Here is a 22620-nt window from a genome sequence, read left to right on the forward strand (position 1 = left end):
GCTGGCATCCCACACAGGTGCCAGTTCAAGTCCTGGCTACTTCACTTCCAATCCAGCTTTCAGCTGATGACTTGGAAAAGCAACACAGAATAACTCAAATGCCTGGACCCTGCACCCATGTGGGAGACCTGGAACAAACTACTGGCTTCAGGCCAGCTCAGCTCTGGCCGTTGGTTCAGTGGTTGGGTTTCTATCACCCAGACTGAATTCTGGACTGCTGGATGCAGCCTGGCCCGCCCTGGCAGCTATGGGCATCGGATGTAGTGAACCAGTGCTTTAAAACATTTTTTGTCTTCCTCTCTGCCTTCCAAATAAGATGAAGGGCCTGGCGTGTAGCCTAGTGGCTAAAGCCCTTGTCTTACACACCAGGATCCAATATGAGTGCCAGTTCTAATCCTGCAGGCCCGACTTCCCATCTAGCTCCCTGCTTGGGAGCTGCTAAAGAAGTAAAGGATGGCCCAAAGCCTTGGACCTTGCGCCCGTGTGGGAGACCCAGAACAGGTTCCAAGCTCCTGGCTTCCAATTTGCTGAGCTCCAGACGTTGTGGCTGCTTGGAAAGTGAATCATCGGACAGAAGGTATTCATCTCTGTCTCTCCTCCTCTCTGAATATCTGACTTGTAGTCTGGGAAAACAATTGAGTACAGCCCAAAGCCTTTGGACCTTGCACCCAAGTGGGAGACCTGGAAGAAGTTCCTGGCTCCTGGCTTTGAATCAGCTCAGCTCCAGCCATTGTGGCCACTTAGGGAGTGAAATCAGAGAATGAAGATTTTCGTTTCTGTCACTCCTCTCCGTAAATCCACCTTTCAATAAAAAATAAACCTTTAAAAGAAAAAAGTATTTAACTAAGTAAAAGTCACTAAAACTGACAGGTGTCAAAGGACCAAGATACTTACATTGGTTTAAGCAAAACCTGCAATTTTAGTTTCATCTAAACATTAAAATACACCCTTTACCATATTCAAGGGGAAAACTCAGCTAATCTTTAATCAAAGACAAAAGGCAAAGAATAATTAGGAAGTACCTTTGGTACTGCAGCCTGGAAAACAAAGTCTGTCATGTCCAGTTCCGTGCTGTTGGAGGCCTGTATCGTTATCACTGTGACACTGGGGTTGGTGTTTGACCGTTCAAAGGTGAATTCTATCTTCAAGCCATTCTTACTGTATGCCGTGATGGACGGGATGCCTGGGAAAGTACACATCAGCCTTACTTAGCTTGAATTCAACGGCAGTATTACTTTCTTTTCCCAATAGCTACTTCTCAATGTCCAGTGTTCCACACAGATAGTAACAGTGACTGTACCTGCAGCGATATCATTGAAGAGAGGCTGTGATGAAAGCCCATCCAACAAGAAGGGGGGCTGCGATATCTGTGGGACTGAGGCGGGGGCAGGAGCAGCAGCTGGAGCACCTGAAGGAAACATGCCCATGGTAAGTCAACCTTAGGCCATTATGACAAAGATCGCCAAGAAACAAGAGAAAATTACATAATTTCATCAGAAGAAAAAGGTGGAGAGCACACAAAAGGCACAGGTCATAAAGGGGAATGAACAATAAATTCTCTTCATTAAAAAAGTGGTACAGGCCCGGCGGCATGGCCTAGTAGCTAAAGTCCTCGCCTTGAATGCCCCGGGATCCCATATGGGCACCGGTTCTAATCCCGGAAGCTCCACTTCCCATCCAGCTCCCTGCTTGTGCCCTGGGAAAGGAGTCGAGGACGGCCCAAAGCTTTGGGACCCTGCACCCGCGTGGGAGACCCGGAAGAGGTTCCTGGTTCCCGGCTTTGGATCAGCACGCACTGGCCTGTTGCAGCTCACTTGGGGAGTGAATCATCGGATGGAAGATCTTCCTCTCTGATTCTCCTCCTCTCTGTATATCAGGCTTTCCAATAATAATAAATAAATCTTTTTTAAAAAAAAAAAAGTGGTAGAGTTGGCACTAAAGCATAGTGGGTAAAACCATTGCCTAAAATGCTAGCATCCTAACATGGGTGTCAATTAGAGTCCTGGCTTCCTTCCTTCTGATCCAGCCACCTTCTAATGCACCTGGGCAAGCAGCACAACAGGATTCCAGTGTTTGGGTCCTTGCACCTATGGGAAAGATCTGGAAAAAGTTCCTGGCTCCAGGCTTTGCTGCCACTTTGGGGGTGAGCCAGCAGATGGAAGAGATCTCTTTATCTCCCTAGTAACTGTACCTTCCAAATAAAATCAGTAATAAGTGTCAAAATACATAAACAAGTGGTTTACAGAAAGAAACGGAAAAGGAAATCTGATGAAAATGTTTATCCTTAACAATAAAGATTAAAATGGAATCCAAAATTACAGAGAAAAATTGTGCATTCATCAGAATGGTGAAAATTTCAATGTTTAATACAATCTGCTATAGCACAGGCAACTAATAACATAAATCAGAGGTCAATTTAATAGCAGCAGCGTTTGTCAACATACCCTTAACCTAAGATTCCTCAACCTTCACACTAAAGACCCTGGCTTGGACACATCACCCGGTAACAGCATCCTTCCAGCTGTGACGACCAAGCACGTACTTAAACACTGTCAATCCCTGGAAGGGAAAATTTCCCCCAATTTAGAAGCAACTCTGCTTTAAGTATGCTGGGAAATACATAAGAAAACTGTTGATGGTGAGAGAACACTCCACTGTATAAGAAAAGCACAGTAGCGAGCACCTACGTCAACTGCCTAGGGACAGATCTCACTTTCCTCCAGAATCACAGGGAAAGGGAACAAAAGGGAAGAAATACTCAAGGAACAGTATTGTGTTTTACAAGCTAAGTAGATCAAGACGTTTTAAGAATTTTGTAGATATTAATTCTAGGCCCATGAATTTTTTAATATAATAACTAAATAATTCCTGAGACAGCCCGCAGGAGAATGACCATCCAGCAGTGCCCACTCCAAATGCCCAGTGTCTGAGGCTGGGCCACGCTTCAGTCAGAAGCCAAAACTCAATTCAAGTCATACCCGAGACCGTGGGTCATTGCTACCTCCCAGGGTGAGCAACCGCAGGAAGCAGCTATCGGCAGTGGACCTGGGACTCGAGCACAGGCATTCCTCACACAGGGTGTAGACTTCCCAGTCAGAGGTTCAACTACAATGCTCACCCCGACACCAACACCATGCCAGGGGCAGGACAGTCAGCGGCAGGGATAGGGACAGTCAGCCTCATCCCCATTGTTATCTGATCCTCCCAAATAAGAACATACTTAGCATCATCCAAAAAAAGGCATTAACCTCTAAACCAAGAGAATTCGAGACTCTAAAACAAAATTTAAGAAAATTCAGCAAAATAATGAGAATGTTTAATCGTGCTATTTTCAAAGTACAGAAACAGACTTTTCAACTACTGAGACATTCCTCCAATGCCTGTAACACCATCTAAGACGCGTCAGACCAAAGCCAGGAGGTGGGACCTAACTAGGTCTCCCACATCTGCGGCAGGGACCCAAGTACTGCAGTCCATTGCCTGTTTCCTACAATGGGACATATTAGCAGGAGGCTGGAATCAGAAGTGGAGCAAGAACTCAAATCCAGACTTCCCCACGCAGTTTTAAACACTACGCCAAACACCCACTCAAGATTTCAAACTATTTATGAAATCAAATAAAAAGATGACATTTAAAATAAAACATAATGAAATATGGGCTGGAATACTAAAATAAACACAAACAAAACAAACATAAGGAAAAACCCAATATACTAAACACTAGCAAAGAAAGTAGAAATACAGATGGAAAGGTAAAGCACTACGGTAACTAAAACCAACACAAACACAATAGTGCGTGCACGAACAGAGCTTACCAACGACGCACACAAAGAACATTCACAGTTTTTGTAAATATTTAATCTGGTTGTCTTCACACAAACTTCTACTTTAAAAGCATTTTAGAAATGTGTTCTCACATCCAAGGCAATGGCTTAGTCAGCTTATCTACCACCTGCAAGCATCAGTACCCCAAACTGGCATCAGTTTGTGTCTCAGCTGCTCCACTTCCCAATCAGCTCCCTGCTTAAATGGTGGGAAAGCAGCAGAAAATGGCTCAGATCTTGGACCCCTGCACACACGTAGAGGATCCAGTTAGCTGCAACAGACTGAGTGGTTGAGTCCCTTCCACTTACACAGCATTTGCAGCAGAAGTGCCAGGGTACTGCATCCAGTTAGGGAGAGATCAGCAGATAAAAAGGTATCTCTGTTGGTCAAATAACTAAATAGAGCTTTCTTAAAAACTCATAAAAATAAGTTAAGGAAATAAATAAGTGTTCAAAATGCTCATTTATAATACAAAACAAGCAGAGCATGTAGATGTAGAAAAAAACAATCAGGGGCCAGCATAATGACAAAGCAATTGCCAGGATCCTATGTGAGCAATGGTTCATGTTCCAGCTGCTCCACTTCCATCCAGCTCCCTGCTTGCGGCCTGGGAAAGCAGTGGAAGACGGCCCAAATCCTTGGGACCCTGCACCCATGTGGAAAAGCTGAAGGAAGCTCCTGGCTCCTGGCTTTGGATCAGCTCAGCTCCGGCTTGTTGTGGCTACTTGGGGAGTGAACCAGTGGATGGAAGGAAGATCATTCTAACTTTCTCTTCGGAAATCTGTATTTCCAATAAAAATAAATAAATCTTTAAAAACAACAAAGTAACAGACCACCTGTTCACATTAGCGCTTTCTTTTTAAATATACATATGTATGTATGTATAAAGCTATGTATGTATAAAGGCGTAAGTATATATATATGTGTGTGTGTGTGTGTATATATATATATATATATGCACGTATGTATCTAAAAGACAGAGGAACTGACAGACATCTTTCACCTGCTGGCTCACTCTCCAAAGGCTTAGCCGGGCCAGGCTAAAGCCAGGAGCTCAAAACTCAAACCACGTCTGCCGTTGGTAGCAGGGACCCGATCACAAGAACTACCGCATTCCAATCGAAGAATGCGTATGAAGCACGAAATGGGAATCCAAAGCTGATGCAGGTCTGGGACCCAGATACTCTGACACAGATCACAGGCATGCCAAGCCCAAATCTTGGTCAGCACCTCTACAAGCCAATAGCATGCAATGATTATGACTGCACAGTAAGCCAAATAGTGGCCACATGAATTGGGGAAAAGATAAGTAACATTTATGAAGTACCTTCAATGTGTCATCCACTGATGGGATACCCTGCCCTCACAAAGATTTTGTGAATTAAGAATCCTTACTGAAGCCATATTCAGTAGAGTGTACAGTAACAGTGTAACAAAGTAATCCAAAGTAAGGACAAATTGATACAGTGATCAATGCTGAAGCAAATATATAACTACAAACACACACACACACACACACACACACACACACATATATTTGCAAAACGCACAACAGGAAGAAAATGTTTTTACTTTTTCTTTCAGGGTAGGGGGAGACAACATCAATATTCCTCTACTGCTTTGAGAACACAGTGGTGTTTTTCTGTTTTTGCTTTTGTTTTTAAAGATTTGTTTATTTTTGGGCACAATGCAGTAGCCTGTAGCTAAAGTTCTAGCCTTGCATGCCCAGGATCCCATATGGGCACCAGTTTGGGACCCGGCAGCCCCACTTCCCATCCAGCTTCCTAATTGTGGCCTAGGAAAGCAGTCAAGGACAGCCCAAAGCTTTAGGACCCTGTACCCATGTGGGAGACCCAGAAGCAGCTCCTGGCTCCTGGCTTTGGATCAGTTTAGTTCTGGTCATGGTGGCCACTTGGGCAGTGAATCAATGGATCTCTGGTCTCTCCTCCTCTCTGTATATCTCACTTTCAAAAACAAATAAACAAATAAACAAAAAAAACTTTTATTTAAATTGGAAGGGCAAAAAGCTCCCTCCTTGTGGTCTGGGAAAGCAGTGGAAGATGGCCCAAAGCCTCGGGACCCTGCACCCATGTGGGCGACCCAAAAGAAACTCCTGGCTCCCGGCTTTGGATCAGATCAGCTCTGGCCATTGCAGCCATCAGGAGAGTGAACCAGTAATGGAAAATCTTACTCTCCATAAATCTGCTTCCCAGCAAAAAAGGAAAAAGAAATAAAAAGAATCTTTAAAAAAAATTAACAATGAAGAGATACCTAGAGAAAGTCTTATTTTTAAGACTAACTAAAAGCAGAGACTGCTTACAGTAAGTCCTTTATTTTAAAATGTTATGAATTTATTCTCCTGAAATTACTTTTTCAGGAATTTCTACATACCTTTAGTTCATCAGAATGACCATGTATGGACAGTCTATTTTTGCTCTTCATTTAGCTTCTTTCCCCTTCAAGTGATTTGTGCACTAGAAAGTCTATTACTCTGGCTCCCTCCCAAGTTCTCCCCCATCCACGCATTAAATAGCTCCAGCCTGGTCTCACCTGTAAGATTGATGTCTCCTAGCAGGTCAAGAAGTTCTCCACCAGCAGAAGCAGGTTTGTTTGTAGGTGCAGTTGGAATAACAGGTGTTATGTCATTTCCTCCCAGTAAGTCCAATAAATCATTAGCCTAAACAAGAAAATAACACCTCAACTCATGAGTTATTTGTCTAATCTACAGCTGAGGCTAAGCTCTGTCAATACCAATGATAATGAAAGGAATCATCAACCATGAAGAATTTTATAGGAAAACAAATAAAAGAGAAGCTATAAGGATCTGTACGAGATCTAGAGTCCAAAATTAGCAAGTGTAAGGCTACCTGGCTGGTGGGCTGAGGCCCAGAGGGTGGTGGTTTGGTCTCTAGCGGAGCAGGTTCTGTCTCTCCATTTGTCTGCACAATTTCAGTAGGGCCATTTGTGGTCACCTTTTCCATGACAGGCATTCTTTCAAGTAGGGCAGACCTAGAAGAATCTGAAGTGGTCAAATTCTAGGCATTTAACCTAGATTCCCTACCCTAAAAAAATCAGTATTAACTATATTGACACTCAACAATGCCCCTCTTCACCCAACATATACACTAAAGATAAAAAAAAAAAAAAAAAAAACCCACACACATAATCTGAATTCCTATCTAGATTAAGAATAGGCAAGAAATTTTGAATAAACAAACCATTCACTTAAATGCCAAACATGTATTTCAGTGGGAGAGACGCCAGCAAAAAAGCAAGGTGAGTCAGTAGTTCTCAAGTTTCCAAACAAGGAAGATGTTGCATGGGGGCCAGGACTGTGACACAGCATGTTAATCTGCAGCTTGCAGCACCAGAATCCAATCCGAGTGCTGGTTCCAGTCCTGGTGGCAGTGCTTCTGATCCAGCTGCCTAACTGCTTGGATCCCTGTCTCCATAGGGGGAGATCCCAATAGAGTTCTTGGTCCCTGACTTCAGCCTGTCTCAGCTCTGATTATTATGGGCATTTGGAGAACGGAAAATCTCTCAGATACTATCCATCTCCTTATCTCTGTTTCTCACTCTGTCTCTGCCACAATGCCTTTTAATATGTATTGTATTGTAATAAATCTTTGTTTAAAAAAAAATAGTGAGGCTGGCCACTGCGGCACAGAAAATAAAGTCGCTGCCTGAGATGCTGGCATCCCATATGGGCACCGGTTCGAGTCTCAGCTGCTCCACTTCTCATCCAGTTGCTAAGGCTCATAACAGCAGCAAAAGATGGTCCAAGTGCTTTGACCCCTGAATCCACATGCGAGACCAGGAAGCTTAGACCTGGCCCGGCTCTAGCCATTGCAGTCACCTGGGGAATGAACCAGCAAATGGCAAATCTCTCTTTGTCTCTTCTTTCTCACTCTGTATCTCTGCCTTTCAAATACATGAAATAAATATTAAAAAAAAAACATTGCATAACAAAAGAAAAACACACCAAAACACGAATTGCAATAGGATTTGAATGAGGTTTCTCCTAAAAGAAAACCTGTAACTCCCACTTCTTAACCAAATAAAATAGGAAATGAAGCAAGTTTTCCATGCCCACAAAGGAAAAACTGGGAGATGTGGAATCAAATACCATTAATTTATTTCTGTAGAGGCTAGGTAGAATTGAACATGGACAAAAAGGAAGCAGCCAAGCAACCAGAACTGGATGGGGGCGATGAGGTTCAGTTAATCAGAAAGAACTTCCTCGACAGCTTATCACCACAATTCAGTCAGTATGCACAAACTAGCATCTTTTGCTCACCTCATGTGGTCGTATTTCTTAAAAAGTGCATTATATTCTACTGCCCTCTGCTGGAGCTCCACATCAATGCTGCTTCCATAGATAGAAACAACTTTCTTAATTCGGCTACAGGACAAAATGGTAACAAAAAGAACAGAAAGAAAATTCATAAGCAAGCAGAGACAATATCTAAGCATAGTTTTCTAGCTAATATCTTAAAATACTCTTTTCTTAGTACATGATTTTTCAAAAACAAATCTTGTTCACTCAGCCAATGTACATCTTTCTACGAACTTTAACACATAACTTCTATTAAATACTGCATATCCTAAAGTTGGCTGGACAAAGGTAACAAATGCTAGTCTGCCAAAGAGGAAATTTGTGCCATTCATTTTCTTGGCTAATTAAAGTAAGCTTTTGTCAATAAAAGGTCTCAATATCAGAATGCAGACCTGAAATCATTTTATCAGATTTGAAGTAAAAAAACCATCTCTTACTAGATGTCACATTAAAAAAATGAAGTAGGAACTCTTAATACTCTCTCCTTCACAGGACTGAGTGAAACACTGCCACAAGAGGTGACAGCCACTCAAAATCTACACAATGCAGTCACCAAAACATGAGGTTCTATCCCTATTCCGACATTCCAAATTACTGTGAAAACTAAAACTCTTAACTTCTCTACTTAAAGTAAAAACACACTAGAAATCATTTTAGTTGTAAAAAAGTCCATAAAAGACTGGGAGAATGAGCAAAGCACAGATGAAATAAGGATTAATCATGAATTGATGACTGCGGAGTAAAAATAAATGCTAATTCATTTTATGATTCACTCTCTCTGGGAGCTGACCCATGGATCTCTGTTTGCTTGGCCTACGTGGGAGGTCATAGGCTCATAGCACATTGTGTCCCCAGAGGAACGCCCTAACAAAGGTCTTGGCTCACCAAGACCTCTATCTGGCCTGATCACTGGTCATATAGGCGAGAGCAGTCTCTGTTCTCTGTCCTTGGATGAGCTGTGCCGGGACTTCCTTGATAAGCAACTCTGAGAAGTCGGTGTAGTCCTACTTGCCTGCCAGCCAGACTTCATGTGCGTGACCTTCAGCGAACCACAGCTGAACTTGATCTGAACCATACCTGCCAGCCATGTTGTGTTGTATGTGACTGCCTACCTGATGGAGGGTCTAGATAGACAGACATGCCTTCCAGCTAATTAGAGTGTCACAGTTGGATGGGAGGGCTGTCAGGAGACACCCTTCTGCCTTCCCCTTTCTCCATATTGTTCCAATTTTAATATATGCGCTGCAGAAGCGAGCACTTGCCTTTCCCTTTCTTAGTCTACATAAGTTCGTGCTTGCATAACAATAAACAGATATACTCAATTAGACTGTCTCCGATGGTTCATGCTCAGTAACACTGCCATTGCCTCTTCCCTTTGGTGGTGGCAGGAGCATGCTAGTCAGAAAACCCCAGAGACTCTATGCCAGAAATTTAGCCTATTCCAGAAATTTGCCATGTTAAAATTTTTTAATTAGAAAATTTGGGACCAGTGTAATGGCCAGTGTGTTAAAGCACGACCTGCAATACTGGTATCCCATATGAGGGTCACGTCAAATCCCAGCTACTCTACTTTGCTAATATGCATGGGTCATCAGTGGAGACACTGTTCAAGTACTGGGCTCTCCCACCCTTGTGGATAGTTCCTGGCTTTGGCCTAGACCATCTCCAGCTGTTACAGCCATTTGCAGTAAACAAGCATTTATATATCTTTCTCTTTTTCTGTGTAAAAAAGAAAATTAATACTGCCTTGCAAATAAAGAAAATTAATATTTTTAACACTACAAAACAGACTATTCACCCTATTTCTGAACACTCACTTTACAGTACAGGTGAATCGAGTAGAAAGCTTCATAATGGCAGTGAGGGCATAACCGCGTGTCACTGAGGTGGACATGTTAGAAATTAGGACACTTTCTAGAATATCCAACACTTCATCCTCTGTTACCTAGGGAGAAAAAAATAAGAATGGAGAACAAATGGCAATAATGAACAACTAAATCTGGCATCAAGTCAGAGATGCTGCCAAAAAGATTATCCCACCTTTACAAAATTGTCTAGCATAACCTAGCATTACCTTTGCCAGACTAACTAAGACACTGTATCAACCACAGGCAGGGAGCAAAAGGGTAGAAAATTACCCCTGGGATCTGAGGGACATACTACAGCTTCAAGTCAAGGAGGACAGGATGTATAAGAAACAGACTTTCAGCACTGCTGCTTTCCCTAAAGTCAGTCCTTTAATGAGCAACTATAAATACATGAACATCCTGGGCCCAACGGCGTGGCCTAGTGGCTAAAATCCTTGAACGCACCGGGATCCCATATGAGCACCGGTTCTAATCCCAGTAGCTCCACTTCCCATCCAGCTCCCTGCTTGTGGCGTGGGAAAGCAGTCAAGGACGGCCCAATGCGTTCGGATCCTGCACCCGTGTGGGAGACCCAGAAAGAGGTTCCTGGCTACTGGCTCCGGATCAGCACAGCACCGGCCGTTGCGGTCACTTGGGGAGTGAATCATCACATAGAAGATCTTTCTTTCTATCTCTCCTCCTCTCTGGATATCTGACTTTGTAATAAAAATAAATAAATCTTAAAAAAAATACACGCACATCTCATTTCTTCTTGCTCATCAGCTAAAAGGTAAAAAAATTAATAATAATAACCCAATCTACTAGAATAGAAAGAGGGACCTGAGTAGTTTTTAAAAAAACTCAGGATGTTCCCCCAAAAGAGGGCAGTGTTTCCAACATAATTCTATTATTATTTATTTTAATAGTTTTCAAGGAATCAACTTCAACTTCTTGTTACACATTAACATCCTGTAACCAAAAACACTCTTTCCCTCTACTTAACAAAGAGTTAACAAAGCAGTACCTGAATGGGTTCCTCCTCTTCACACTGGCCAGACACAAGAAGATCCCCATATTCACCTATACACCACGCAGCCACTTGTACTAAAGGTTGCTGTTAAAACAAGTCAGCATTTGTCAGACTTCAATCTTTATGTAAATAATTGGTTGTCTAATCAAAAAGATCAAAACAGCAAATTCACAGTCTTAATAATAAGAAACTTTCCAGGACAATAAAGCAGAAAAAAACAAAATGCAATCAAAACACTTACTTGAGAGTAATCACCAAGAATCGCTTTATATAAGCGCTGGACAGTATAGGCATGCATCTCTACACTATTGGTTATTAACTGGATCAAATTGGGGACTGCATCATCTCGAACATAACTTCCTGCCTAAAATAAAAGGAAACATATGCAGTTATCACCAAGACACACAGAACTGACAACAAATCAGGGCAGGAGCATTGACTCAACTGGCTAATCCATCTCAACGCATTGGTATCACACATGGATACTGGTCCATTTCCCAGCTGCTCTACTTCCATCCAGGCTCCCTGCCTGTGGCCTGGGAAAGCAGCAGAAGATAACACAATGCCTAGGGACCCAGAACCTATGTGGGAGACCCAGAAGAAGCTCCTGGTCCCTGACTTCAAATTGGCTCAGCTCCACACATTGTGGCCACTTGGGGAGTGAACCAGTGGGTAGAAGATCTTCCTCTCCTTCCCTGTGTTAATCGGCCTTTCCAATAAAAATAAGTAAATCTTAAACAAAAGTGGTTGGAAAATTCATACCTGTTAAGAAATAAAATCTGGAAAAAGTGGCAAAAGGAAAAGCAAGAAGCTAAAAACAGCAATTATAACGGATACATTCTTTCCTGACCAAAGAAAGCAGAATGCTTCATATAAGAAAAAGCAATACAAGAATCTAACTGACACTTACAGACTACGCATCCAACAAAGCAGATGACATATTCTTAAACTCACACTGAGCTACCAAAGACCATACTGTAGGCCATGAAAAATACTAGAACAAATGGAATTAAATTAGAAATCAGTAATGCAAAGACAACTGGAAATTGTAAATACATGTAGACTAAAAATACATTTGTTCTTTGTTTTTTTTTAAAGATTTATTTATTTTTGGGCCCGACGGCATGGCCTAGTGGCTAAAGTCCTCGACTTGAATGCACCGGGATCCCATATGGGGAAACAGCTAAATACATCTTATCAATATGACTAAATCATCTTTGTTTATATCTACGATGTCATGATGAAATTATATGGAATAATGCTAATCTTATAATTATTACTAAAGGACTAAATAAATGCAATAATACAGGGGAATACGGAGAGAGGGGAACATGGGAAGGTAGGTAGGGGAAGGAAAGGAGGGAATCCCTACACTACCAAAATGTATCAGGAAAACAAAAACAAAAACAAAACCACACATTTTGGATCAAGATATCGTTCTTGCCCCCAAGAAGCCACCTTCTTGACATACTCTCTCCTCCTGCTCACCTCCCGGCACCACACACCCCCAGGAAAGTAGGTCCATTTTGGAGGGAAATGAGTATTATTTAAAAAAAAAAAAAATTACGCATGGATTTCAGCATTTTCTGCACACAAATAAAATTAACTTTTAAAACAGATTTTATTTTTATTGCAAAGGCAGATTTACAGAGAAGATAAAGATCTTCCATCCCAAGTGGCCGCAATGGCCAAAGTTGAGCTGATCCAAAGGTAGGAGCCAGGAGCTTCTTCCAGGTCTCCCACATGGATACAGGGTCCCAAGGCTTTGGGCCATCCTCTGCTGCTTTCCCAGGCCACAAAAGCAGAGAGCTGAATGAGAAGTGGAGGATCTAGGATACGAACTGGCACTCATATGGGATCTGGGCACATGCAAGGCAAAGATTTACTCACCGAGCTAACTCATTGGGACCATAAAATTACTTTTAAATCCAGTGATCTCTAAACTCTCTGAAGTACCTCATATATTTCCCATGTATTTTCTATCCTGGAATGAAATCTTTATGAAAACAAAAAATTTCTGTCTGCCTCATTTATCAGTACATCTCAGCATCAAAACATCTAGGATATACTAACCGAACATTCTACTTACGGTTGTCAACACACGCATAATAGTGTCTATATGCCACCGTTTGGAAGGTGCATACCTGAGAAAACAATGATACAGGGTGAAAACCTGACACCTGTCAACTCCTTTATTCAGTGACTTTCAAAAATCATACCCTTTGCCTTTTCTAGACCTTGTACTGGACACATTTCACCTTTAAACTTAGCAGCCAATGGCATTTCAAGGGTGATGAAATGATACCTAGTTAAATCACAGTGTTTTCCTATATACTGTAACAGTAGCTGCTGAGCTCAGCATACAAATCATATAGTTAGGGAAAAGAAGCAAGAGAAAATGAACATAACTAGACAACACTAGGATTAGGACTTTATTCAATTAAGTGGACTTTCTCCAATAAAGTCCTGAGGGGCTTTCTCCAAGCATTTTGCACAGAACTACAATTGAAATGATGTCATCCTTCTACTCCCTTCAAAAATAAACAGCATCACAGTGAGAGGTCAAAATAGATACAAGGGAAAAATATATATTAAATACTAACTACAATGGTCTTTCTCAGACCTGACTGGTAAATGGGATAACTTGAAATAAATGTTGCAAGCTGTAACTTGCATCATTTTCCCTAAGTTTTAATGGCACTTTCAAAGCAGTCCTAAGCATTTCCTATCAAGAAAGGTGAAAATTAAATCTTACTTTTCTGCAGCAAGAAAGATCCCAGATGCACAGTCTGCTTTAAATTCTGGCTCACAAGAATCCAGAAAATAAAGTAATTCCTTCATCATGCCTCGGATATTATTCCCATTTACGAGGGCAAAACTCAATTCCATTGCACGCCTTCCAGAGAGAAGAAAAAGGTTAGGATATTAATAGTGGGAATGAAACCAAGATCTCAGTGTGCTCTCTCTCAACACCGAGCACTGACAGATGTGTTAGCACCCTTATACAATCTTATGATCTCAATCCATGCAGGCAAGATAACCAAGCAGATTTACTTCTACAAAATCAAAATTAGTTTTGGAATTCTTAATCTTCATTCAACACTTTTCTTCAAGACTTTCTAAAGGAACTACTACTAAGGATCAAAGCTGTAGTTCTGATTCAACAGTTCATTTTAGAAAGCTGAAATTCAGTACACTGAGAGTCACAGAGGCAAAAAAAAATGGTTACTCAACAATAATATTCTCTGTATTATTTCATGAAAAGTGTTAAAGCCACCATACTCTCATTACATCCCACTTCTGTGCAACACACATACATCAAATAGAAGGAAGAAAATTAGCATAACAAAGGGAAAGGGAAAACAAGATCTGTGAAAAGAAAAAAAGGGGGAGCATGTGTGATGAGGGCAAAGAATTCTACAACTATGCCAAATGTGTCAAGGCAAGTAAAAATGGAAGTGCTTAACATTAAAAAAATTAGGTTACGATACATATCTTCATATTTGGTGAATAATTCCATACACCGTATATTACCCGATTTTCAAAAACACCAATTCAACAATACAAATTCTAACTGGCATCCAAATAACAGAAATTGAATTCCAGACCAATGTTGTGGGCATACTATATTAAGCTGCCACCTGGGACACTGGAATCCCCTATAGGCATGCCAGTTCCAATCCAGCTGCTCTGCTTCTGGGATTGCAGCAGATATGTGTGGGAAAGCAGCAGCGGGCAGTCAAACTGTTGGGCCCCAACATCCATGTAGCAGATATAGACAGAGCTCCAGGTTCCTGACTTTGACTCGGCCCAGGCCGAGTCACTATGGCCTTCAGGGGAGTGAACAGCAGATGGAAGATCTCCTCTTCGGCTTATCCCCCTCTATCACTCTGCCTTTCAAATACAACAAATTTCAAAAAGAGATGGGGGGTGGAGGAGGAAGAGGAAGAAGAAGAAGAGAGAGAGACAGAAAGGAAGGTCAGAGGCAGTTTTACAAAAACATTAAAGCAGGGGTTAGCTTGGAGATACAGGTTAGGCTACCTCCTGCAACACCTGCATCCCACGTGAGCATTGCTCCAAGTACCCACTGCTCTACTGCTGACCAAGCTCCCTGCTGATGCTCCTGGGAAAGGAGCAGTAGATGACCCAGGTCCATTAGCCATTAAGAGACCCAGACGTTGTTGCGGGCTCCTGAGTTCAACAGGGCTCAGCCACAGCCACTGAGCCCACTTAGAAAGAAAAGCAACAGCTTTTGTTCTATCTCAATCTTAATCTCTCTCTCTTTCCCAAAAAACAAATAAATCTTCTAAAAAGTTTTAAAAACATTGAAATCAATAATCACAAATTCAATTCTAAGATGTAATAATTTACTACTCTTTAAAAAGTGCTTTAGGGGGGCCCGGCGGCATGGCCTAGCGGCTTAAGTCCTTGCTTTGAATGCCCCGGGATCCCATATGGGCGCCGGTTCTAATCCCGGCAGCTCCACTTCCCATCCAGCTCCCTGCTTGTGGCCTGGGAAAGCAGTCAAGGACGGCCCAAAGCTTTGGGAACCTGCACCCGTGTGGGAGACCCGGAAGAGGTTCCTGGTTCCCAGCATCGGGTCGGTGCGCACCGGCCCGTTGCGGTTCACTTGGGGAGTGAATTATCGGACGGAAGATCTTCCTCTCTGTCTCTCCTCCTCTCTGTATATCTGACTTTGTAATAAAATAAATAAATCTTAAAAAAAAAAAAAAGTGCTTCAGGGGCCCAGTGTGTTGGCCTAGCGGTTAAAGTCCTTGCCTTGAACGCACCAGGATCACAAATGGGCATTGGTTCTGATCCCGGCAGCTCTACTTCCCATCCAGCTCCCTGCCTGTGGCCTGGGAAAGCAGTCGAAGACAGCCCAAAACCTTGGGACCCTGCACCTGCGTGGGAGACCTGGAAGAGCTCCTGGCTCCTGGCTTTGGATTGGCTCAGCTCCAGCCATTGCGGCTGCTTGAGGAGTGAGCCATCGGATGGAAGATCTTCCTCTCTGATTCCCTCCTCTCTGTATATCTGCCTTTCCAATAAACAATAAATAAATCTTCAAAAAAAAAAAAAACACAGTGCTTTGGCATTTGACATATATACAAACGTATTAGTTCACTAAATACTGCACAACATTCAAAGTAGACACGCTTCCATCTACATTCTACAAGAAAGGTTAGACAACTTGTGCAGTGCATTAAAGGTAGGGCCAGGAGTTGAAATGAGGGAGCTGGGCTTCAATATCTGGGTTCTTACTATTATATATCCTATCAAGGAGCCACAATTATACTTTTGAAATAAATTCAATGATAGTAATAAACTACACAGAAACAATTTCTATACCTAGGACTTTTCCATACATGGGTCAAAATTTAGAATAAGGCATTTGATCCCTTCAAGAGAATACATTAGCTAATGTATAGCTTAATTTCTCTCACTGGCTTGCTCTGAGAGCCACACACCTCTCAAAAGGAATAAATACTGATGTTGGAACCAGTGCTGCAGGTAAAGCTGCCATCTGTGGTACCAGCATCCCATACGGGTGCTAGTTGCCCTGGCTGCTATACTTGCAATTTACCTCCCTGGTAATACATCTGTGAAAGCAGCCCTAGATGGCCCTTGCAGCCACACTGAAGACTCTGATAAAGCTCCTGGCTCCTGGCTTCAGACCAGCCCATCTCTGATTGTTGGAGTCATTCTGGGAATTAACCAGTGGATGGAAGATCTCTCTCTTTCCCTCACTCCCTCCTTCTCTCAATCTAATCCTGCCTTTCAAATTAACTGATTAATTAAAGGGGAAAAAAAAGGTTGGTGTTACATGACTGTGACGTGGTAAAACGGTTTAAGCTGCTACCTGGGACACTCACATTCTATTATCAAGGCTCTGGTATGAGTTGTTAAATTGCTGGGCTGCAGTTTCCTTTCCAACTCCCTGTCAATGCATCTAGGAAAGCAGCATAAATGTGGACCAGTTAGAGCACCAGGCTCTTATCTTTAGGCTGAAGCAACAGTGATTGGTGCGGCCACTTGGAAAGTGAACCAGCAGATGGAAGAAGAGATATCTATCTTTCTCATTCTGCTCATTCTCTCTCTCTCAATTAAAAAAAAAAAAAAAGCGTAACTGAGTTTAGGTTCTAGCTTTAAGTTGCCCTCATGTCTAGTGCCTGTTTGCATTAAAGAAGAAAAAAAAAAGGACAAAAGTAGGAGGTGGGGAAGACTCAACAAATACATGTTAATTGAATATATACAAAGAAATGATTTTAAATTTTCTTTGCTTCAGTATAAACAACCTAAAGTTTACTGAGACCAAATTATAGCTAGGTTTTATAAAGATCTTTAGTTTTTGGAGGGAATTCCATCCAAGCAAGACAAACAACCATTTTGAAAGTGCTATTTGCTGCCTAAGCAGTCAGCCTGAGCTGCAGTGCTCTAAGAGACTTGGTTACTCCAGTATCCTGGGGCATGAGTACTGTGAACACTGTGTGCTGTCAGCAGTGTGAGCTTCAGCATTGTGGTAAGACACTCAGCCGATGGATCACTCCTTACTTTCATCCTCCAGCACACAAAGCACAGTGCCCCCTTATCTGCACCTGTTACATTATTCAAAGAACTAATGGGGCAGCACTACAGCGCAGGCATCTATGACGCAGGCATCCCATGAGCACAGGTTCAAGTTCCACTTACTTTATTTTTGATCCAGCTCCCTGGCAATGCACCTGGGAAAGTAGCTGAAGAAGGCCCAAGGATTTGGGATCCCAACATCCAAATGGACAATACGAATAAAGATCCAGGCTATGAGTTTCTGCCTGGCCAGGTCCAGCCACTGTGGCCATCAGGGAGAGAATCAGCAGACAGATGTCCCTCTTTCTTACTCACTCTCTTTCAAACAAATACATTTTTTAAAAAGTGACAAGAAACGGACCAAGAACAACCTCAATGTGTACTTTATTCTCCTGGGCCTCATTTACTGACCTAAACCTCTCCTGATTAATCCCTTCTAAAAATGGAAGTACTCCACACAGAGTTCATTTATGAATACAATAACTAAAACCATAAAAGTAAACACATTCACTAAAATACATAAATGTCAACACTCTCACTCTCAAAATTGCTACAAAGTACCAAGTAGGAGAACACTGAACTTTAAAGAAACATTTCAAGTAAAAATAAAAAAGCTACTTTGAGAAAGTCTGTTACCGTTTTATTGAGACATCCAGATCCTTCAGACAGTCCACAATTGTACTCCTGTGCCTCTGGACTGCATTGTGATCTGTCTGCACAGTCTTCAACAAGGACGTCAGAGCTACATATCTGGATGAGACAAAGTTACACAGTAACAGTTAAAATTTAAGTTTAGGTTAGGTTAGATTTCCTTTTTACAAACATTTAAAAAGACAGTTGCCTAATGACCAAGGGAAAGCATACAGCTTTAAACATTTCAAAGATACAGTATTTATAAGGTAATATTTTAAGGCATAAAAAATACCATCATCTAAAGTATGGAAAATTAGCAAAGTCCGGCTCATTCAAATCTCTAAAAGAAATGGATCCATTCTTTCAAAATCTTCCATTACAAGAGAAAAAAAAGAAAAAAGGCTGCATTAGTCCCAAAATGCAATTATTTTACTATTTTACTATTATATTCCTACTTTGATAGTGGCACCAAAATTACCTCCATAAAAACTTCACTTAGAGGGCCCAGCTCAATAACCTTGTTAAAGACCTCATTTTACATGCACTAGAATCCCACATGGACACCAATTCATATTCCGGCTGTTCCACTTCCCATTCAGCTCCCCGCTTGCTCCCTGCGAAAGCAGTGGAAGAGGGCCCAAAGCCTTGGGATCCTGCACCCATGGGAGACCTGGAGCTCCTGGCTTTGGATTAACTCAACTCCAGCCACTGCAGACATGTGGGGAGTGAACCAGTGGATGTAAGATGTATCTCTCTGTCTCTCTGCTCTATAAGTTTGCTCTTCAATAAAAATAAATAAATCTTTTAAAAAAAAGAAAATATTAAGTTTTAACACGTAAGATATCAGTGATTTTTCAGTCAACATACCTAATATTCTTGTCATTGTTCAGTAAGAAACGACCCAGGATATTTATGGCTAGAACCTAAAGAGAAATAGCGTATGTTGCAAATTTAGAAAAATTAAATATTTCTATCACTTCTTGATATTAAATAATCATTTCCCACCTTCTGATAATTACAGATAACAAGCCAAAAGGAAAAATAAGTTATAAAATATCTATATGCAAACTCTTAAAATCATATTCTACATCAACAAAAATGACTGGAAAACCACTGCTTAATGTTTCAATGTAGTAGAAAAAGAAAATTAATAAGTTTCTTAGGAAGAAAATATGGCCTATAAATAAAAAGCATTGTGCTTCAATGATTCCACTTTGCTGAATTCACCTGCCAAATATACATTAGGCTAAACAAAGACGAAAGACACAAAATGATAAATGTAGGAGGAGGTACTGGGACCTGTAAAATACATATTTGGTCTTCACTCCTATTTCCTGTACATATTCTCTTTTTTTTTTTTACTTTATTTATTTTTTTTATAATCTTAGTTACTTAGGGTACAAAGTGTCAAGGGCTACAGGAAAGTGGGTAAAACCATTGTATCCACACTAATATCATCATTTTCCCCCTATATCTGTGGTCAGGGGAGAAATAAAAGGAAAAGCCCCACCCAGCCTCCCACCCATCCCAGGTCCCCGATGTGAGGCATGCTCCAAGGATCCTGCTCAAGCAGTTTTGACAGTTCAGTTCTGAAATTGCTGCCAAACTCGCCATTCCAATCGTGATGAAACCTATTCAGAATCCACTGGCTGACACAGTCTCTTCATGGTTGGGTTCTGAGCAGTTCAGTTGGAGGGATCACAAAAGAAACTTTGTCTGAGGTGATCCCAGACCTGATTCTTGTGTGTGCTTTGCAGCATAGGGTCTGGCACAGTCTGTTGCCCCAATCAGCTTATGCACATGCTGGTCGTTGCAACTGCTGGGTCAGTTCTGTTTCCAGCCCTGTCTTCCACGCAAACTGATGGGTGCTGCAATCCAGCCCGATCCTGTCCACTTCATACTCGGCCCTCACTCCTGTACATATTCTTAAACCCTTTGATATTTTCTTCGTAATAGCAACATCTTTAGTTTCAATGAGCCAACTCTTGATGAGTTCTTGGATAGCGCTAAGATGGGAACTGGTAGTTAGGCAACCAATCATATGATTAGTGGGCTGGAACTTTCAGCTGCCTCCACCCCTTAGGGGATGAGAGATGCTGAAGCTTACATTGATTACCAATGACCAATGTTTTTAAAACAATCATGCCTACTGCTTCCCGGCCTTTTGGCTAATATCGAGCGTGAAACAATCATGCCTAGATAACGCAGCCTCTACAAGGACAGGGTTCAGAGAAGGTTCTGGATAGATGCAGATTCCTAAATGTGGCACACCAGAGGAGCACACAGTAATTGCTCCTTTTTCCGCACTGTGCTTGCCCTGGGTGTCTCTCCCAACTTGGCTGCTCATGTGTACCCTCTTTAACAGTCTTCACAGTGAACCAGCAAACGTAAGTGAAGAATTTACTTCAACAAATTAATCAAATTCAAGGTGAGAGTCAGTGACTCTAGATTTACAAGCAAGGCAATCAGATCTACCCTTGGGACTGACATGTGAAGTTTGGGCAGTCTTGTGGGACTGAGCTCTGGAAAATTGCTAGGTGTGCACAGAAATACCCCTAGATGTCTCATGTCAGAAGTAGGTACTGAGTATATTGAGAGAGAAAAAAAAAAAAAAACATTTTGGTTTTAAGGGCTACCCCCGTTCTATTTCAGAGATATTTAAGAGGCATCAAATTCAGAATGGCTGTTGCTAGGAACTAGAAGTGTGGGGAGTGGGGAATCATTGTTTAATGGATACCAAGTTTATAAAGACAAAAAAAAAAAAAGACTGGTATCCCCACATGAATATGAAACCAGCACCACAATAATTTCAGGTGAACCAACTAAAGTGCTTTTCACAAAAAGTAGAGAAGGGGAAATCCTTAAGTTAACTCAGTTATTTAGATACTATAAAACTAAAAGACAAAACAAAAAACAAAACAAAAAGACATTAAGAAAGCAAACACAAATATTGCTAACTCTAATTGGCAAATTTTTTCTTACACAATAATGGACTAGCAACTTTAATATAAACGAATGAATGAATGAATGAATGAATGAATAGGGGAAAATGAAGGGCAACTCTTCTTTACAGAATTGCAATTATTTTTAGCATGAGAAAAATAAGGGGGAAAGACTATCACTAGCACATCATCCTAATAGTGACTGCAGACGAGCGCTCTCTGGTGGACACTAAAACCAACAGACAAAAGTTGCAGGAAAGCACCCTGGGACTACCTGTATTTGATTAATTATCCCAAACATCTTGTGTCATAACACAAGTTAAGCAGACACAAAGCCAGCATCCCATATGGGAGCAACAGTTCAAGCGGTGGTTGCCAGGCTTCCAATCCAGCTTCCTGCTACTGACCCCAGGAAGGCAGCGGAGACGGCTCCTTGGGTCCCTTCCACCCACATGGGAGACCCAAACAGAATTCTTGGCTCCTGGCTTCAGCCTAGACAAGCCCCGTATGTTGCAGTGACCTGAGGAGTAAACTAGTGAACAGAAGTTTATGTGTGTCTCTGCCATTCCACCTTACAAATAAATAAATTTTTTTAATTTAAGATTTTTCATTTGAAAAGCAGAACATTCTATCCACTTTAAAATGATGAGCAAATTTCCAATTGTGGTTTTGGTAAAAACTTACTCTGAAATGTTTTCTTGATTAGACAACATCTATATAATTAACTATATCTAAGCTTTTTGAACTTTATTAACGTTAATCTTTCAACAAAAGACAATTAATACTTCAAATATAAAACATTCAGCATTATACATTTTCCATTATTCTTTAAGTCAGGTCCCAAATGACATACTGTTTCAAACTACTACAAACTGAGTCCAACATGGTAAATAAAATGTTTGGGGGAATGCTTAGATTTCAAAAAGACTTACTCGTAGTCCACTCTCTGACTTGATATCCATGATGGTCAAAACGGTTTCATAAAGAATGGCATTTCCTACATTCTTACTCGTCTCTGTATTGGTGGCAACCTGAAGACACACAGAGAGCAGTAAATAAGTGATAATAAAACACTGCTTTCAAAAATAGCCAGAGTGAGACGTGTTCGCGATCACGGCCACTAACAGGGAAACACAAAACCTTCTGCAACATACAGCAATCATCAAACTACTCCACGTGAAACTACAATTTAATGTAACACAAGCTGGATCTACTCACCTGTGCTAAGATGTCATTCATAGCTTCACTTGAGTCATCATCATTTCGTCCTAAAATTCTTAATAACCGCAAAATTCGTACCTAATGAGCAAATGAGAGATATTAACCAATTATGTCTTACACAAAGAAACCCCATTTGGTATAAAACTCAAATCTTACATTCCATCAGAAAAGGGCAACATTAAATCCAAAGGATTTGCAACATGACCTCTAGAGAAATCT

The 22620-nt window shown here is 41.3% G+C and overlaps 1 protein-coding gene and 1 non-coding gene across 2 annotated transcripts in view; both read right to left on the minus strand.

Moving 5' to 3' along the window:
- AP1G1 (adaptor related protein complex 1 subunit gamma 1) overlaps window positions 1-22620 on the minus strand; it is a 72540-nt gene that overhangs the window by 9757 nt on the left and 40163 nt on the right. Inside the window, exons 8-21 of the mRNA XM_004584004.3 lie at window positions 22399-22479; window positions 22113-22211; window positions 19106-19161; window positions 18242-18355; window positions 13794-13934; window positions 13128-13182; window positions 11280-11402; window positions 11033-11122; window positions 9979-10106; window positions 8123-8227; window positions 6693-6834; window positions 6376-6502; window positions 1301-1408; window positions 1023-1183 (exon numbers count right to left, since the gene is read on the minus strand). Coding sequence (XP_004584061.1) covers window positions 1023-1183; window positions 1301-1408; window positions 6376-6502; window positions 6693-6834; window positions 8123-8227; window positions 9979-10106; window positions 11033-11122; window positions 11280-11402; window positions 13128-13182; window positions 13794-13934; window positions 18242-18355; window positions 19106-19161; window positions 22113-22211; window positions 22399-22479 — 1530 coding nt within the window. The remainder of the gene's footprint in view (window positions 1-1022; window positions 1184-1300; window positions 1409-6375; window positions 6503-6692; window positions 6835-8122; window positions 8228-9978; window positions 10107-11032; window positions 11123-11279; window positions 11403-13127; window positions 13183-13793; window positions 13935-18241; window positions 18356-19105; window positions 19162-22112; window positions 22212-22398; window positions 22480-22620) is intronic.
- Window positions 17524-17609, minus strand: LOC118757724 (small nucleolar RNA SNORD71). The gene has a single exon (XR_004995337.1). It is a non-coding gene; the product is annotated as a small nucleolar RNA SNORD71 (small nucleolar RNA).

The sequence above is a fragment of the Ochotona princeps genome, chromosome 16, assembly GCF_030435755.1.
Source record: "Ochotona princeps isolate mOchPri1 chromosome 16, mOchPri1.hap1, whole genome shotgun sequence".
NCBI lineage: Eukaryota > Metazoa > Chordata > Mammalia > Lagomorpha > Ochotonidae > Ochotona > Ochotona princeps.